The 19,469-nt window shown below is 50.5% G+C and overlaps 1 protein-coding gene across 5 annotated transcripts in view; it reads right to left on the reverse strand.

Annotated features, from left to right (window-relative positions):
• NCLN (nicalin) overlaps positions 1–19,469 on the reverse strand; it is a 29,681-nt gene that overhangs the window by 1,354 nt on the left and 8,858 nt on the right. For 2 of the 5 annotated variants that reach the window (XM_035119606.2, XM_035119610.2), the window contains exons 5-14: positions 16,405–16,485; positions 15,144–15,247; positions 14,959–15,047; positions 14,493–14,632; positions 13,263–13,453; positions 11,119–11,206; positions 4,050–4,088; positions 3,763–3,926; positions 1,126–1,179; positions 197–275 (exon numbers count right to left, since the gene is read on the reverse strand). In XM_035119606.2, the coding sequence (XP_034975497.1) occupies positions 197–275; positions 1,126–1,179; positions 3,763–3,926; positions 4,050–4,088; positions 11,119–11,206; positions 13,263–13,453; positions 14,493–14,632; positions 14,959–15,047; positions 15,144–15,247; positions 16,405–16,485 (1,029 nt within the window). The remainder of the gene's footprint in view (positions 1–196; positions 276–1,125; positions 1,180–3,762; positions 3,927–4,049; positions 4,089–11,118; positions 11,207–13,262; positions 13,454–14,492; positions 14,633–14,958; positions 15,048–15,143; positions 15,248–16,404; positions 16,486–19,469) is intronic. The other 3 variants (XM_035119607.2, XM_035119609.2, XM_035119608.2) reach the window with 3 other exon arrangements.

Consider the following 19,469-nt stretch of genomic DNA (forward strand, 5'->3'; position numbering starts at 1 on the left):
TAGCCTCCATCATGAAAAGGCATGGAAGCCAGCACCTATTAAGAGGTGGAGGTAAAACTCAAAAATGTGGCAAAAGAAGCTTCTGAATAGACTTTGCACCAACTCAAACAAGCCCTGGGGAAAAGAGAAAGCAGCTGCCTTGATTTCCTCCTGAAATTTGCTTGAGAGAGGCCACCACAGTCTGTTGCACACTCACCTGGACAGCAACATAGGCTACCCCGAGATAGGCAGCAATGCAGAGAGCCAGGAGGAGATCAAAGATGGCAGGTTTGACCCTGGAAAACAAGCCAAATTTAGACGTGTGCACATTACGGAGTCCCTTAAAGCGTACACTTCGCGTCCTCCTGCAATACTTCCACTGAAATTGGTGGATTACAAAGTGAATGAGAACAAAGTCACCCTATGAAGAGGGGAATGTTTTTTACACACACACACCCGCCAGAGCTGCTCATGTTCAGGTGGGTGCTACTCAGAAAACTCCGTTCCAGCTCCTCTCCCAGGGTGCCCTCCCCCCTTCTCCCTCTGGAAAGAAGTGTGTCCAATATGCAGCACCTGCCCCTCCCCCCACGTTCTCCTACGAAATGTGCTCAGGGTCAGGTACACCACCAGTCTGAGAAGGCTTGCTTGTGACCCCTCTCTGTTGGGTGGGAAATAGATGGTGCATGGGAGGGGACACCCAGCCCCGCCTGCTGGATTTAACCCCTTTTGCAGCCTTCTGCAACCCGCTGGCTTGCGATGACGCCAGTCACAGGCCAAAACATCCGGCAAGTCCCAAGTTGGAGAAGGCTGCGCCTTGATAGGTTGGAAACACAGAGTGAGAGTGTGTAAGAGAGAGGAGCATAATGGCTGGGCAGGAAGGAGGAATCTCTTGACACTTCTTCCTTGGCTGGCAGATCCTAAGAGGCTGTGTATTCAAAGCAGGGCAATGCCAGCACCGCAAGGTGGGAGGAAAAGCTGACCGCAGAGGAATTTGCACAGAACATTTCCCAATTCTTTCTGTGGGGTAACAGGTTGGTATTAAGAGTTCTTTCCCCAACCCCCACAGGCCAAGCCCTAGAGCACAGGCCCTTGAGGGGCCTCTGATCTCAGAGCAAAGAAATACAAGACAAGGTTGCTTGCACTTACCTATATGCATTCATTACTTGCTTCAACTGGTCGTAGAAAACAAACTCGGGGTCCCTGCATGCGGTTTAGAAAAAGAGGGGGGCGCCAAATTAACTTGTTAATGTTTTTAAAACAGTTGTGCCTTCGAAAGTCACAACACAACACAGTAAGCTGTAGAAACACACGGGGGTGCCTTATGTACAGTCTGATCTACCCTGTTTCTCCGAAAATAAGACATAGCCATAAAATAAGCCGTAGCAGGATTTTTAGGCATTCAAGGAATATAAGCCATACCCCTAAAATAAGACATAGTGATAGGCACAGCAGCAATGCCGGCCGTGGCAGGAGGAGGAGGGGAAAAATAAGACATCCCCTGAAAATAAGCCATAGTGTGTGTGTGTTTTGAGGAAAAATAAATATGAGACGGTGTCTTATTTTTGGAGAAACACGGTAGCTCAACCTAAATACTAATAAGTAACTAAGCTGCCTGAGAGAAGAGCTGTGTGGCTGGAGCTGCCTTGCCCCCCATTTCCAGCTCTCCTGGATCTGACCCGAGAGGGAAAGCGTTCCAAGGGAGGACCAGGCAACAAGCCCCACCAAGCTCCCACCCTCCTCCTGCAAGGATTCCAACTGCCCTCAAGACTTAGGCAGTGCGACAGAATCTGCTGTGGCGTCCCAGACTGGGAACGGTCACCTGCTTATCCCCTGGGTCTCGTCTGTGGAGGACAAATGCTTCCAGGGGTGTGGGGGGGGGAGAGCTCTTTATCAGGGGCAGGAGACCCAGAACTGCCATGGACATCGGTGGGGAGCTGCTGCTCTTAACTGTGGTAGAAGTGGAACTTTAATAACTCGGGCTTCAGACTGTTCTTTCCTCCTCCCTTCTATTCCTTTATCCTTGTGTGCCATGCCTTTTTCATATGCTTTTTATTAAATTTTCTGTTTTACAATTTCAGATAAAGATTTTACATGCTTAAGATATCAATGACTTCCCTTCTTCTCTTTCCATGGTTCATTTTGCATATCATAAATTCCTGCATATTTTACAAAAACTATACCAGTCGGTTTTCCATTATTACATCCATCAAAACTTATTCTTCATACTGTTGAACCTATCTTAATGCTGCCAGCGTTTTCAGTTGTACAATCTTTTTCTATATATTCAATAAATGTTTTCCAATCTTCTTTAAACATATGTTCTTCTTGTTCTCTTATTCTATATATTAAGTCTGCAAGTTGTACATAGTCTGTCCACTTAAATGTTTGGTTGGGACCTTGCTCGTTTTCCATTTGGGGCTAACAAAACACGGGCCGCAGTAGCAGCATACATAAATACCATATTTCTCTGTGTATAAGACGACCCCTATTTTTTTTAACCCAAAATTAAAAAATTAAGTTGTTTAGCTTTTTGGGAGGGTGGGGTGGGGGAGGTCACTTCCACCAATCGCTCACCCGCCTGCCCGCCACTGCCAATTGCACGCCTCGCCGAAGTCGCCAATTGTCTGCCCGCTCGCTGCTACTAATAGCCCACCCACCCACTTGCCACAGCTGCCAATCACCTGCCCGCCTTGCCACAGCCGCCAATTGCTTGCCCAATTGCTGCAGCCACAGCCAATCATCAGCAGGCTTTGCCGCAGCCACCAATTACCCGCTCAATCGCCGCTGCCAATCTTCTGCTTGCTGCTGCCATTAATCTCACACACACACACCCCTGCTTTCACTATCGGTGCAACCCAACTATTGCCTTTTTTCTTCTTTTTTCTTTTTTTTTCATAGCAAAAAGCATCGTCTTATACACAGAAAAATACAGTAACCTTCTTTGACACCTGGAAATTTCAGTCTGAGTTATCCCCAACAGAAAGGACTCTGGTTTTTTGGGGGGAAAGTACTTCAAAACATTTTTTTTTCGATTTATCATGGATCATTTCCCAATACACTTTTACCCAAAACCTCCTACACCTCTTGGTGGTTTGTGCAGGAATACCTGTTGAGTGCTAGACGCACAGATGTGGGTCCAGACACACACCCTGTAAGAGAGCAAGCTTTGTTTCCTGCTACTCCAGAGGGGAGGACCTGAACCAGTAGATTCAAACACAACGAAAGGAGATTCCAACTCAATATTAGGAATAACATCCTGAGCGTTAAGAGCTGTTGGACAGTGGAACAGAAAAGCTCAGAAGATGGTGGTGGCCTCTCCTTCATGGGAGGATTTTAAGCACAGGCTGGATGGCCATCTGCCAGGAACTCATTAGCTGTGACTCCTGCATTGCTGGGGGTTGGACTAGATGCCCTTGGTAATTTTTAAACATTTATTTCAATTCATTATAAATCATTTCCAAATACTCTTTTACACTGTTACGTGTCCATGCCCATGCTTTTCTAAAGGAGTGTCTGAATACTGATTTTTGTAAGCCAATCTCAAGCTTTTCTGGCTAAAAAGCAGCGTATAAATGCCATCAATAAATAAGTAACCAGTTGGGCCCTGAACCAGGACCACCCAGAGTCTTTCCTGGAGATGCTTTTTACTAGGTCACCTCTCTATGCCACCCTGTCTCTAACCATGTCAAAAAGGGTTGGGGGGGGGGATATTGAGGGCAGTTAACAGCAGAAAAGAGCACCAGAGCAGAACAGGCAAAGAGCACAGGGCAGCCCTGCTCTTACCGCTTGTCTGCCTTCACGTGATGCTGCTTGACATCTTTCAGGTAGCGGCTCATGTAATACTCCAGAGTGTTGATGAAAGTGCTGTCTTTGTCGACCAGCTGAGCGGCCCTTGGCTGGCTGGTGAGCCAGTCCATCACGGACTCCATCTGTTCCTGCTGGATCTGCTGCAGAAGCAAGGGGGTGGGGAAGGGACAGGCAGTCGGTCTGTTCTGCAGTTTAAACCCACACCACCCTCAGGCTTCCCCTTGCCCTGTGGGGAAGAGACCCTACTATCTAGGCATGCTTACCATCTGTTCTGTGAAGATCTGGAGGTCAACAGGTACTCCCTAGAGGAACAGATACAGTGGGAAATTTTCATCTATAAAGCACCTTGGGAATTTTAGGCATCGTACTATCTTTTTGTTTTTTTTAAGGCAGCCCCTGCTCACATGCTTTCAATGCAAGAGAGACAACCCGAAAGGGGGAAAGGATGGGGAGGGAAGAGAAAAACAAGCACGCTCAGGCAACAATTCTTAAAGTTATGTGAAGTGGGAGCAGGATGCTTGTCGTTTCCTAATTTTGTTAGCGGCAATGAATGAATACCAACTGCAAATACAGCGTTAGGCAAACTTGGCAGCTTCAAGGTTTTTGGCCTTGATCGCTAAATGCAAGTGAAACAAGCGTGCTAAATTAGACCACTCCCTGGGAAAACAGAACAAAAAATTCCAGTGCAAATCACCCTGTCAGAGGGCCTGGTATGGCTACTCTAGAGTAACGACTCCAGCATGGTCTTTTAAGGCTTTTATTAAGTGCTGATTATTTACAGTGTTCAGAGCAGTAAAAATGCATCCTTAAGGTGAGGTGTCAGAACTCCCGAATGGCGATTGGCGCGTTTTCTTCCAGCACCACAACTTTGGCAGACCCAACCTCTTCCCCCTACGTTTGCGTCGCAATTCGGGAGTTGGGGGGATTGGCCTCCCCCCCGTGCGTCCAACTTCCTGTCCCACCTGAGGCATGGGCTCCACAACCCTGCCTGAGCCTCGGACACCACTTCCTGACTCTCCGCTGGAGGCAGAGCTCTCCTTACTCTCTCCAGCGCTTGGTGATGGGCTGGAACTTAAGATGGGAGGGACTTCCCTGTATCCCTTGTCCCTCACATCCACCCCCCTCCCAGGCTCCTCTCTCCTCCTCCCCAGTGGCTCTCTGCTTGCTGGGGACGAGTGAAATCCCAAGAAGTCTGTGGCATCCGAGCCTGTGGGTGTGAAAATTTCCCCCCAATCCTGCGATCTCTCTCCTTCCCCCTGAGAAGACGGAAATCCCAAGAAGTCAGTGGCATCAGAGCTGGTGGGAGTAAAAATGTTCTGCCAGTCCTCTCCTGCCTCTGACGTCGTTGACCTCGGTGAAACCCACACCTCTTCTTCCGTGTCCTCAAATTCCGCTTCCCATCTCCATGGGGAGCTGCTGCCTGCTATCCCTTCCTCCTGCTCCTCCCCCTCTCCCTCCCTTTCCATGTGCCAGGGCTTGGGCCTGTGGGGGAACAGGGCGTGGAATTCTTCCACTAAAAATTCCTCAGGTACTTCCGTGGCCGGTATCCACTCATTGTGGGATGGCGGAGTGTCCTCCCATGCTATCAGGTACTCCAGTCCTCTCACCCCTCTCCTTGAGTCTAAAATCTCAGTTGCCTCATTGAGCTGTCGGGCGTTTCCCGTCTCCCCCCCTCCCTCTGGAGGCTGATCGCTGTCCCTGAACCTGGTACTTTCCCTGTACGGCGACAGCAGTGATCTATGAAACACTGGGTGCACTCTCATGTCCTCCGGCAGTGCTAGCCTGAAGGCTACCGGGTTGACCTGTTGCGTGACCGTGAAGGGGCCCAGCCTCCTGTGTGCTAACTTTCTGCATCGCCCCCTGGTGGGAAGACCTTCCGAGGATAACCAAACCTTGTCCCCCACCCTTATGACCTCTCCCGGCCGCCTGTGGCGATCTGCCCCCTTCTTATACGCTTCCTTGGCCCTCTCCAAGTGTTCTCTGAGCTGTTGGTGCACCGTCTCCAGGTCCTCTGCCCACTCCTCGGCCTGTGGGCCCTCTTCCTCCTCCTCCCCCTCCCTCTCCGGGAAAGATCTGAGGTCGCGCCCATAGTTGGCCTTAAAGGGCGACACCCCTGTGGAGACGTGCACCGCATTGTTGTAGGCAAATTCTGCCAGTGGCAGGCGATCCACCCAGTCCGTTTGCCTCTGGCTGACGTAACATCTCAGGTACTGCTGCAGAATGGCGTTGACCCGCTCCGCCTGTCCATTGGTCTGCGGGTGCCGAGCCGTCGACAAGCTGACCTCCACCTGCAGGAGGTTCATGAGCCGTCGCCAGAACCTGGAAACAAATTGGCGGCCACGATCCGAAATAACTCTTAAAGGCAATCCATGCAGTCGGAATACGTGGTCCACAAACAGTTTGGCCGTCTCTTCTGCCGAGACCGCCCTGGCACACGGTATAAAGTGGCACATTTTGGACATGAGGTCCACCACCACCAACACTGCGGTCTTGCCCCTGGACGACGGCAGGTCTGTGATGAAGTCCATGGACACTACTTCCCACGGCCTGTGCGGTGTGGCTAATGGCTCCAGCAAACCTGCTGGTGGCGCTCTGACCACCTTTGCTCGCTGGCAGGTGTCACATCCCCTGACATAATCCCGAACATCCTCCCGCACCCCTGGCCACCAGAAGTGTCTCATGACTAGGTGAGTGGTTTTGTCCCTTCCGAAATGACCCGCCGTTGGGTTGTCGTGCATCTGCTTGAGAACCTTACCTCTCAGCTGTTTGGTCGGGAGGTACAGGGCTCCCCTGTAAAAAAGCAAACCCCTCTTCTCCTCAAAGTCTTTGGCCTGCTCCCTCCCCCCTCTCAGGTCTCTGAAGATGCGGGTGGCAAATTCATCCGCTGCCGTCAGTGCTGTGAGTTCTGCCTCGCTCACCACTGCTGCACCGCATGACCATGCAGATGGGGGGAAAACGTGCCTGGGTGCTGGTGGCAACTCCTCCTCCATGTACTCTGGCTTGCGGGAGAGGGCATCCGCCCTGACGTTCTGCTCCCCCGGGATGTAGTGGATGGAGAAGTTGAAGTTCGAGAAGAACTCTGCCCACCGTATCTGCCGCTGGTTGAGCACCCTGGCCGTTCTCCAGAACTCCAGGTTCTTGTGGTCTGTGCACACCTGGATGGGGTGCTTGGCGCCCACCAGGAAGTGTCGCCAGTGCTGGAACGCCGCGTGGATCGCGAGAAGTTCCCTATCAAACACTGTGTAGTTGCGTTCAGGCTGGGTCAGCTTCCTGGAGAAGAAGGCACAGGGTCTCCACTCTCTGTTGGCGTCCAGTTGCAACAGAATCGCTCCCACAGCTTTATCAGAAGCATCTGTCTCCAGGCGTAGGGGCGCATCCTGCACCACGTGGAACAGGTGCTGGTCTGACGCGAACACCCTCTTGAGGCTTTCGAACGCTGCTTGTGCCTCTGGTGTCCACCTGAACTTCTGCTTGCCTCTCAGGCAGTCGGTGATGGGAGCCGTGACCCGAGAGAAGTTCTGGATGAACTTCCTGTAGAAGTTAGCGAAGCCTAGTAGTCGTTGGGCATCTTTGCGCGTCCTGGGGCTGTGCCAGTCCAGGATGGTCTGCACCTTGTCCTTGTCCATTGCCAGTCCCTTGTCTGACAGCTTGTAGCCCAAGAAGTCCACCTCCTTGGTGTGAAACTTGCACTTCTCCAGCTTCACATACAGGTGGTTGTCCTTCAGGCGCTGCAACACCTCCCTGACATCCTTCACATGCTGCACTGGGTCATTGGAATAGATAAGGATGTCATCCAGAAAGACCAGGCAGTTCTTGAAGAGGAGGGACCCCAGGACGTGGTGCATGAAGGCCTGGAAGCAGGCTGAGCCCCCTTGCAACCCGAAGGGCATCACCAGATATTCAAAAGAGCCCAGAGGCGTGAACATCGTGGTCTTCCATTCATCGCCTTCCCGGATCCTGATCAAGTTGTACGCCCCCCTCAGGTCTAGCTTGGTGAAAATCTTGCCCCTGCGTGCCGCTGTCAGGAGATCATCCACTCTGGGCATGGGGAAAGCCACTGGCTCTGTCACCGAATTCAGCCGTCTAAAATCCACCACCAGGCGGCGCTGTTGCGTGTCTTTCTTGTCCACCCAGAAGACCGGGCTGCCCCCTGCTGCCTTGCTTTCTCTGATGAACCCCCGCTTGAGGTTCTTGTCGATGAAAGCGCGCAGATCCTCCAGTTCCTGGTCTGACATGGCGTACAGCTTGGCTGGGGGTATAGTTGCCCCTGGCACCAGGTTGATCTGGCAGTCAAAAGGCCTGTGTGGGGGTAGGTGGTCGGACTCCGCTTCGCTGAAGACCTCCTGCAGGTCCCAGTACGGCTTGGGTATCGCCTCACCCCCTTTGACGTGCATGGTGGCCACCGTGGCTATCGGAGGCCCCTCCCCTGGTTGGTGCTGCATGCAATGTTCCAGACAAAAGTCCGACCCAAACGTGATGCATCTCTGGTGCCAACTTATGGAAGGGTCGTGGCGCGCCAGCCAGCTCATTCCCAAAACGATGGGGGGGTCTGAGATGGTCGTGACGTTGAAAGCCAGTGTCTCTGAGTGCCTTCCCACCGTCATTCTCATGGGGGGGGTTTGATGAGTGATGGCCCCTCCCAGCAACTCTCTGCCATCAATGGTGGCCACATGCAGGGGAAAATCCAGCTGCAGAAGTTGGATTTGGTGCTCTTCTGCAAAGTTTCTCGAGAAGAAGTTGGCAGATGCCCCACTGTCAATTAAGGCGAGGACTGACAGGGGGTAGCCATTTGGGAGCGTCAGCGTGACTTCTAGAACCACTCCTGCTCTGGGAGGGGTGGGCTGGCTCTGCTCCTCTCTGTGCGGGTGGGCGGGCTGGGGCTGTTCACTGCTGACTGTGCCTGGCTGCTGCCCCTTGTCTCCTGCAGCCAGGCTGTCTCGTTTCCCTGCTGTGGTGCTACGTCAGTGGGGGAAGGTACAACCGTTCCCGCCTTTCCTTGCCACTCCCTGCGATGAGGGCAGTCTCTGACGCGATGCCGGGGGGAGTTGCAGAGAAAGCAATTCCCTCCTCTTCCCTCCTTGCGTTTTGGCGCCGCCGGGGTTTGAAAAGCCCGCGCGCGCGCTCCCCCGATCTCCATCGGTTCCGGCTCTGGGCTTGGTCTGGGCGGGTCTGGGGGCGGTCCCTGGGGTGGGTTTTGGTGATGTGGTCTGTCCTGAGAGCGTGGGAACCAAGGTTTTGCTGCGCGCGTCGCTTGTTTGTCATACCATCTGGATTCCTGCCTCACCCCCACCGCTAGCGCCGCTTTGCTGAGCTGATCCATAGTCTGCGGTCTAGGACCTCTTGCCAGCTCATCCTTAACGTCTGCATGCAAACCTAGGTAGAAGGCTGATTTCACTGGCTCACTGTTCAGATCCCACCCCAGTTTGTGCACCAGCATGGTGAATTTCGCCCAGTAGTCTCTAACTGTCGATTTTCCTTGTGTTAGGTCATGAAGCTCCTGTTTAGTGGCCTCCATTTCACTGTCGCTAGCGTACATTAATTTTAAAGCTTCTAGAAATAAAGTTGCGTTCTTCATGCAAGGATTTTTTTGCGCGATGAGCGGTCTTACCCATTCCCGGGCGGCCCCCGTCAAATGCTCTATGATAAAGTAGACTCTGTGCGCGTCATCTGGGAATTCTGCTGCATGCAATTCCAGCGCATAATTTATCTCAGTCTCGAATCCGAGGTACTCCCTCGGGTCTCCGCTGAACTTGGTGACTAGGCTCTGTCCCCTTCTCACTTGGACTAGCTGCGGCTGGGGTGCCCCCCCACCTCTAGCGGCTTTCTCCTCTTCCAACTTTTTCTGCAGGTCTAATACCATCACCCTTAGCTGTTTCTCAGTCTCCTCTTTTGTCCTCACCTGGTCCACCAGCTTGTTCAGCTCCTCCTGCGCCCCTCGCGCTTCCTCCTGAGCGGCATGCAATTGCTGCTGTGCGTGCGCTGTGAGGGTCTGTAGCTCCTGCTTCGCTGCTTCAGCCTCCAGCCTCCAATGCTCAGCCTCTTGAGCGCTCATCGCTGCACTCCAAAGTAGCCAAAAAAGATTCGGGAGTTGCTGTCAGAGGGCCTGGTATGGCTACTCTAGAGTAACGACTCCAGCATGGTCTTTTAAGGCTTTTATTAAGTGCTGATTATTTACAGTGTTCAGAGCAGTAAAAATGCATCCTTAAGGTGAGGTGTCAGAACTCCCGAATGGCGATTGGCGCGTTTTCTTCCAGCACCACAACTTTGGCAGACCCAACCTCTTCCCCCTACGTTTGCGTCGCAATTCGGGAGTTGGGGGGATTGGCCTCCCCCCCGTGCGTCCAACTTCCTGTCCCACCTGAGGCATGGGCTCCACAACCCTGCCTGAGCCTCGGACACCACTTCCTGACTCTCCGCTGGAGGCAGAGCTCTCCTTACTCTCTCCAGCGCTTGGTGATGGGCTGGAACTTAAGATGGGAGGGACTTCCCTGTATCCCTTGTCCCTCACATCACCCAATTCAAAATTTTCTGGGAAAGCACACACCACTGCTCATACTATAAGTGCAAGAGTGTGGGGCACTCCTGACCCTAGGTTTCAAGCCAGGCAGGCATGGCTTCTTCCAGAATAGCTTTTCTGAACAACCCCACAGTCCTCAACAGTCAGTTCAGTGGCTGCTGAGCACACTTAATCCACATTGTGCTGTCTTGGGTTGCGTTTTTCTGGTCCCTCATTAGGGCTCCCCCCATGCAAAAAATTCATTTTGCTCCCCATGCAGCATGCTAATATTCCCTCCTTGTTTCTCACGGACCTTGTTTTGGCAACATGCTCCTTGTAACTCAGCACCTGAGTGCGAAGTTTGTGTATCTGATAATCACCACCAAGAAAAGGGATGGTTTAGGGCAGGCATGGGCAAACTCTGCCCTCCAGATGTTTTGGGACCACAACCCCCATGATCCCCAGCTAACAGGACCAGTGGTCAGGGATGATGGGAGTTGTAGTCCCAAAATATCTGGAGGGCCGAGTTTGCCTATGCCTGGTTTAGGGGAGGAAAGGAGCCAAATGGAGCTGGCCGTTCAGCTGAGCAAACAGAATGGCCCCACTGCCCCTTCTTTCCACCCTTTGCAGCCAGATCAAGTGGCAGCTAACAGTCAATGGAGTGGGCCCTGCTGCCCTATCAGCCCCTTGGCTGCAATCGGTGGAATGGCTGCTAAGAGTTCTGGGAGGGAGAGAGTCAAATGAGGAAATGTGATGTGGGCCATGCTGAACCTCTTCCTCTGCTGTGGCTAGTGAAAACTGCCTGGGGAAGAGCAGATGTAGAGAAAAACCCTCACCTTTTCTGTTAGGTTGTAGATAACCCGCGTCAAAGCCTCCACAACAATGCGGGTGTTGCGGGTTAGAATTTTGGGGTCGACCCGTGCCCTGCAAAGGGGAAAGGCAACAGCGGTGTCAAAGACATCTTATCTTGGGAGGGAGGGAGAGCAGGCATTTGAATGACTGCCTACCAAGTTTCTCATTTGGGCCCCGTGTCATGCAGTCTTCTGTCAGCAGTCCCACTTGGGCCTGAGGTCTTTAAAAAGGAACAACCAGTCCATGGTCCTCATAAATGTGGAAGGGAGCATGCAAACCAATGTCTTCCCTCAAAAAAAGCAAGGCCCATACGACACAGTTCATACGGCTGGCTATCCCACCCCACCCCACCTTAACAGCAAGCCAATCTGGAGATGATGAAGCCTTGGGGTAGAATTCTGGGGGAGATACTCCCAAATCCAGTGGTAACTTTCAAGAACTGATGGCTGGCTGTGCTTGTTTTCCTCCTCCCTTTCCAACCCTTTACCCTTTTGGCAAGGAACCATTTCACATAAGCAGGTGGCTGGGAAGGGTGCACATGCTGCATTTTTTAAAAAATGCTCCTCCGCATTAAGAATGCAAGTATAGCCTTGCTGGATCTGGTAAATGGCTCATTTAATCCAGCAGCCTGTTTTCGCAGGGAAATCTGCAAGCAGGACCCAAACACAAGAGCATTCTTGCCTCCTGCCGTTTCTAACAACTGTTATTCAGAAGCATTATTGCCTCCAACCATGGTTGGAGCCATCCAAGTTGGTGGCCCTCCCTGCCTCCTGCGGGAGGGAGTTCCACAGTTTAACTATGTGCTATGTGTTAACTATGCACCGTAGAAAGGTAGGACACCAGTAAGAATTGATAATTACATGCAGCGTGTAACAGGGTGAAAGGATCTTAACGCCCTGCAGGTGTTGCCAGGCTACAACATCCCATCATCCCTGTTGGGTGCTAGTGCTGACAGTGGGTTGAGTCCCAGCAACATCCAGACGGCTTCCCACCCCTACTTCATGCCAAGACTGAGGGCCAAACTGGAAGTCACCACTGGCACACTTTTCACACACACAACGGAGGGCATGCCACTGGACTTGCGCAAAGAATTCTGGTTCCAGAGAAACATACAAACCTTTACGTACCAAATGCCTCTACACCCACCCACTGCTACGAAAGAGAAATGATAGAAAAGCCTAAGGCTGCCCTGCCAGATCACAGATCATTCAGACATGCAGGCTCTTTGCCTCCCAGCCAGAACTCGTGGAATTCGTGTTTACAAGACGTAGCAACAGCTTACGTGGTTTAAGAAAGGGAAAATGGCTACACTTCCCCCTGCATGACTTTTGTCTGCCAACAGGTAATATTAAGGCTCCGCTGCTAAATGCAATCTCACATGTTCAACTCCTGAGCCAAGTGGCAACCCTCCAAGTTTATGCCCTACGGAATGGCTGCAAGCTAAATGACAGAGCACCTGCTGTGCCAGCAGAAGGCTCCAGGTTCAAACCCTGAATCTCCAGGTAGGACTGGGGGTAAAGGTAAAAAGGTAAAGGACCCCTGGATGGTTACGTCCAGTCAAATGCGACTATGGGGTTGCGGCGCTCATCTCGCTTTCAGGCAGAGGGAGCCGGCGTTTGTCCACAGACAGCTTTCCAGGTCATGTGGCCAGCAGGATTAATCCACTTCTGGTGCAACAGAACACTGTGACGAAAACCAGAGCGCACAGAAACGCCATTTACCTTCCCGCTGCAGCATTACCTTATTTGGCTACTTACACTGGCATGCTTTTAAACTGCTAGGTTGGCAGGATCTGGGACTGAGCAATGGGAGCTCACTCCGTCACAGGGATTAGAACCGCCGGCCTTCTGATTGGCAAGCCCAAGAGGCTCAGCGGTTAAGATCACAGCGCCACCCACGTCCTTGCTGGGAAAGGACTCCAGTCTGAACCCCAGGAAAGCTACTGCCAGCCAGTGGGCAATGGTGAGCTAATGGGCCCAAATGGTTTGACTCAGCGCGAGGCAGCTTCATGTTTCCTAATGAGTTCAGTGTTCGTTTTCTGATAACGATCCTCAGCTCATACGTGCAAGCAGACCAGCAGCTGAAAGCTACCGCCACCCCCCACCAGCCCTTATTGCAGCCTCCTCACCCAGCGGCTGACCTCACGTCCATGATGCTCTTGCGCAGGCCGTCTCGGTGGCTCTCGAGGTGGGAGACGGTGAAGGCTGGGAGGCGTCGGATGGCAAAGCGCTCATGCTCCCAGGCCAGCATGTCTTCTGCGAGGTTGATTTTCTTGTGCACCATGGAGAACCTCACCTCTGGGAACTGGCTGGCAACCACCTGGGAGACAAGTCACCAGAAAGAGAGGGGTGAGGCAGTGCCAAGCAACTTGCCTCCGGGGCAGAGTTAGCAACTCTCTCGCAACCCTGCTTTTCTTAAAACAGGGTCTGTGCCTTTGCCATGCTGCGCAACCCCAATCCTTCAAGAAAGGGGAAGGGTTGAAGTAGTAGTAGTAGTAATAACAACAACAATAATAACAATAACAATTTATTATTTATACCCCGCCCACCTGGCTGGGTTTCCCCAGCCACTCTGGGCGGCTTCCAACGAAGGTTAAAAATACATTAAAACATCAGTCATTAAAAACTTCCCTAAAGAGAGCTCAGTGAGAGAGGGTCTGCTTCTCATCTCCAGATAGGACCGGGAGATACTCCCTGCCTGACACCCTGGAGAGACACTGCCAGTCAGCATAGACGATGCTGAGCTAGATGGACCAATGGACTGATTTAAAACGGTCATGAGGACTAGAATCTTACTTCAATTTTTAAAGGAAAGGACCGTGCCTCAGCAGCAGAGCACCCACTTCATATTCAGGTTTCAGGTTCAGTCCTCAGCATCTTCAGGTAGGGATGGCAACTGTCCCCTGCCTGAAACCCTGTAGTTTCCAAGTCACATTCAAAGGTAGCTCCACATAGCGTGCGCTGCAGTAGTCCAAGTGGGAGATAACCAGAACATGGACCACTCTGCGAGACAGGGCGCAGGGAGGTAGGGTCTCAGCCGGTGTACCCAATGCAGCTGGTAGACAGCTGCCCTGGACACAGAACTGACCTGTGCCTCCATGACTCCCAGGCTGTGCACCTGGTCCTTGAGGTGCGCAGTTACCCCTACAGGACTTGGAGAGTCCTCCACACCTGTGTCCCCCAGAAACAGTAATTCTGTAGTAAGGACAGCTGCCTTATTTTCTCCAGAAAAGGGGGAAGAGGCATCCACATTAGCCAGAGCACAGTGGGATGCTCTGCCAGGGAGGCACACTGAGTGTTCAACTGCTGCTGCCCACCCATCTTGCCCAACACAAGCCAGCCTGGCCCCCTTTGTTTACCAGCTCCAGCTCCTTCAAAAAAGCATGCTGAAGGGTCCCCTCTTTTGGAGGCTTCGAGACGTGTAGGTGGAGACTGTTCCCTCTCCCCAGAGTGTCCAGACAGAGTACGAAGGCCACGTTGTCCTGCAGCAAACTGGAATCTGAAATAAGGGGCAGTCAGGGATGTGAAATGGCCATCCTCCTACAAAGAGTTATGGGGCGGGGAAGGAGGTGGAAGAGACACCCTTTGCATGCTCTTAATGCAACATGAAAAACCATTGATTGTCATCTAAGACCAGGGATGGTCACAAGCTATTTACTGAGAGCTACAGGCTCCCACTTCTAAAAGTGAGGAGGTTAAGCCTGTGGCTTCCCAGTCAGCCTCCTGATGCCTCCTCTCCACTCCTGGCCAACTCATAAACCAGGTCCTGCACCTGGCCGTAGAACCTCCAGGTTTATGGGGAATATCACAATAAACCTGCAGCACCTGTGTGATCCAGGTTGTCTTCCAGCCACCGCTTGGTCCCTTGATAGTTAAACTTGCCACCTCCGGATGCAAAGAACAGTAGATTATACCTGGGGGGGAGGACAGAGAAAAGGGTCAGGCTTACATTCTGGCCATTGCACACCCACTTTGGGCAAAAGGCCTCCCAGAAGAGAAATTCAACTTACCCGGCGTGTGTCCGTTTGTACGTGTAGAGGCGAGAGAACAGCCTGGCCAGTTCCAGGAGCATGGCAACCCCACTGCCATTGGAGTCTGCGCCATGGGAGAGCCACTGGGGGAGCGGGTAGGAAAGAATGTCCAATATTAAGGGCAACTCTGGGTTTGGGGACACACCAGCAAAGGGGGGGGGGGAGTAAGCCAGATCCTTGCAGAATAAGCCAAGTCATTGCCACACATGAAGAATCAACAGAGTTGAAGGACACATTCCAAACTGGCAAAAAACAACAACACCCTCATAGGGTGTAGCTAGGGATGTGGAGAGTCTGAGGGCTGGGGGGCCATGTCTCCCAGCCCCTCCCCAGCTTTTCTCTTTCTTTCTTTTTTAGAATAGTTTTTTTATTCAAGGTTTTCTTGTGTTATAAAAGAAACAAGGAAAAGTACACATAGCACCTCCACTTTTGGTTCAGAGCCTTTTTCACAGTTCCTTTACATTCAGCATGAGACACTATTGTCATAGACATTGTGCGGTTGGGGGAAAAGAGAGGGGCGGGGAATGAGGGGAGGATAATGCTATTTCGTTCTATTGCAGTGTCTGTGCAGGGTTTTTGCGTCAGTGTCACGGTGGGCAGGTCTTTCATTTATATATTTATCTATCATGGCGACAGATTGGGGGGGTCCAGGGCTTGGTTGGTTGCATTCGGTTGGTTGCAGTATGATTTGTTTGTTATGTGTGTGGAGTTTTTGGGCCAGATAAGCTGGTGTGAAAGCCTCCCCCTTTGCTTGTCCCCATACTAGTTTAATTTTGTTGGTTAATTTTTCTACTAGGGCGGTTTCCAATAGAGTTTCTCATCCATACTGAATGATCACCGAGATGGAAGGAATTCTAAAGATGGCTTAAGGACGCCACAGGTCTTCAACGGATAGGGAAGTACAATTGGACAGGGTCTTGGCCTAAAACAGTTGCACCAGTAAGACCATCACATTTCCTCTTTTGTGTTGGGTTTTTTGGCTCCTCGAGACAGAAGAAAAAGTAAGAAAAAGACTAAAGGCTGTCAACTCAGGCAGCTCATTTAAGAACAACCCCCCCCCCCAATGAACCAGATTAAAGGCTTCTGGAAACTATGCACGCCCCTGACACAAAATGTGCAAGGCTGCCCAAATTTAAAGGAACTGTTAGTGTATAACAACGTAGGTGGCTTGCATAAGTGAGCCATGCTGCATTATACAGAAAGTCCAAAAAATAGGGGGCAACAGCTGACAGAAACTTACCGGTGCCACTCCAAAAGAGTCGTAGTGAGCGACTACTACAATAGTAGGCAAGTCCTCTCCTCCCAGACCAGTCAGCCGACCCTAGCAAGGGGAGCAGGAGAGGAATCATTACATCAAGGCCATTTCTGTCGCTGTGTCAATGCAAGACACCACACATCACCTCTGCCTCCTCATGAATCTAGGGAACTGTAGAGTTGGAAGGTATCCCGAAGGTCATCTGGTCCAACCCCCTGCAATGTAGGAATCTCAGCTAAAGCATCCTTGATAGGTGCCCATCCAACCTCTGCTTAAAAACCTCCAATGAAGTCCATCAACTTCCAAGGGAGTCTATTCCATTGTTGAACAGCTCTTACAGTATTCCTGCTATTGTAAATCACTTTCTAAACACCTTCAGAATCACTGCTGTAAATCACCTCTGAACACTTTCAAAATCCCTACACCAACTTCTTATCTGCCCCCTTATCCATCATAGGTCTTTAAGCAGAGGCTTGACAGCCATCTGTCAGGAATGCTTTGATGGTGTTTCCTGCTTGGCAGGGGGTTGGACTGGATGGCCCTTGTGGTCTCTTCCAACTCTATGATTCTATTCTATGATAGGCTACTGTACTTAGTCTGGTTTTTGATTTTTTTGTTCCTTCCCAGCCCTTATTACTTTTGCCTGTTGCTCATGACGTTTACTCCTGGAGCTCCACAAGCTTTGACCGTCCAAAGGTCTCCTGGTCCACCCAAAGACTCACGTGTCACCTCTTAAACTCCGAACTGCCTCCCTCCTCCTTTCAAATCTCACCTCACACCTATTTTGCAAAGGCTTTGGCACTGCTGCCCGTACTGCCTTGTGCCCTGTTGCAACCTGCCAGCCTGTAACCAAGCCCATGCAATTGTATTGATTTTATTAATAATCTGTAAGAGTTTTTCAGGGGGGAAGCCCCATAATAATTATCATAGCAGTGCACAATAAAATACATAAGACAAAAGGCAAACAATGAATCTTATTAATTCTCTAAGAATGCTTGGCGGGGGGAAAAAAACACCAGTAATAACATGCAAGGACTGGATATTCTTTCCCTGCCTTATTTACTGCATCCACTTTCCTCGCATTTCCTTGTCACTCCTATGTCAAACTTTAGATTGTAAACTCCTCTGGCAAGAGACTTTTCCTCCAGAAAGAGACCTATCTGCTTCTATAATAATAATAATAATAATAATTTATTATTTATACCCCGCCCATCTGGCCGGGTTCCCCCAGCCACTCTGGGCGGCTTCCAACAAAACAGAAATTCTAAAATACAGAGATCCATCAAACATTAAAATACAGAAATCCATCAAACATTAAAAGCTTCCCTAAACAGGGCTGCCTTGAGATGCCTTCTAAAGGTCTGGTAATTGTTGTTCTCTTTGACCTCTAGTGGGAGGGCATTCCACAGGGTGGGTGCCACTACCGAGAAGGCCCTCTGCCTGGTTCCCTGTAACTTGGCTTCTCGTAGTGAGGGAACCGCCAGAAGGCCCTCGGAGCTGGACCTCAGTGTCCGGGCAGAACGATGGGGGTGGAGACGCTCCTTCAGGTATACCGGACCGAGGCCGTTTAGGGCTTTAAAGGTCAACACCAACACTTTGAACGCTTCTCATCAGCAGAAGCATGATGCACACTGATTGAACAATAATTTTAGTAAAATGAATTTTTTAAAAGCAGGGTTAAGAGTCAGACTTGTGATAAGTAGGTAAGACTAGACTATGGGAACCTGTACTCTTGGGCTTGGTAGCCCAAAACAAGTGCCTCCTTGTCCCTAGCAAATATTCCCCAGCTCTTCCTGAGTTTGCAAAGTTACATTTGTGCCCATTTTATTTTACTTAACAAAAAGCACGCACCATTTTCACTGTGGGTTTTTTTTTATAAAGCAGCTTACAATAAATATTAAAGATTATCCATTTTAAAAAGTTTTTTAAAAAAAATTTAAAATCAACAGTAAAAAGATTAAAGCACGTCAACATTCGTGCATCTGGACAGACTTGCCTACAAAAGAAGAATGTTTAAAGCAGACACATAAAAGTGTACAGCGAAGGTGCCCACCTGAGGTCAATGGGCAGGGAGTTCCAAAGTGCAGTACTAAATGAATGATTTCTTACAAGGGCAGAATGAGCATTTACTGTGGCACCTGTAACAGTGCCAGGTCTGCAGGTCAACACAGTTGAGTGGGCACATACGGGGCAAGGCGAACTTGCAAGTAAACTGGGCCCAGGCAGTTCCTGTGTACCAATATTGACCCAGAGCAGATTCCAACGTATAGTGAGCGGAGTAAAATAAACTTTGTAAGTTGCAGGATTCCCAAACAAAATAGACCAGAGGCAATTAACATTTAATCCAGCAGAGCTTTACAGCTGCTGAAGGCAAGGGAGCATAATGGTCACAAATCCAACACATTCAGGATTGGCACTGTCCATAAGAAATCCAGTTGCAGCAGACTTAACCTAAACTTACAATAAGACTAAAACTTGGCACTTAAGCATACTATATACAGAACACCACACCAGAAGGAAAGAAAGACAGAATGTGAAACTCAGGCTCCTTCTGGCCTATTATTATAGTCAGCATGACCTTGAGTGAAAGAGATAACAGAACCAGTTTAAACCAGCTGTTCAGCTTCTCTGAAGGTATAAACCGAACATCAGGAACCTTCTGCTTGTTTCATGGCAGAACAGAAGCTTGCTTGTTAGCTAGAAACTTCTAGCTTGCACCAGTTTGTATCACACAGAGAAGCTTCTAGAACCCTCTTGAATCAATTAGAATAGACAAGATCTCTACACTTTAGATCAATTACATCCTGAAGTTGGTCTGGCAGGAATATGGCAACCAGTGCAGATTTGGTTTTGGTTTGCTTGCTTGCTGGTTTATTAAATTTGTACACTGACCTTCAACGAAAGATCACAGGGTGGTTCAGCCCTCTGAGCAGAGGTGTTACAAGCTGATAGGGTCTCTGACTCCTGTCAGCAACTGCGCTGCAGCACTCTTCCCTAACTACAGTTTGTGAATCAAACGCAAAAGAAGCCCCGCACAGTGCATTACGGTA

This window comes from Zootoca vivipara, chromosome 6 (assembly GCF_963506605.1).
Source record: "Zootoca vivipara chromosome 6, rZooViv1.1, whole genome shotgun sequence".
NCBI classification, from domain to species: domain Eukaryota; kingdom Metazoa; phylum Chordata; class Lepidosauria; order Squamata; family Lacertidae; genus Zootoca; species Zootoca vivipara.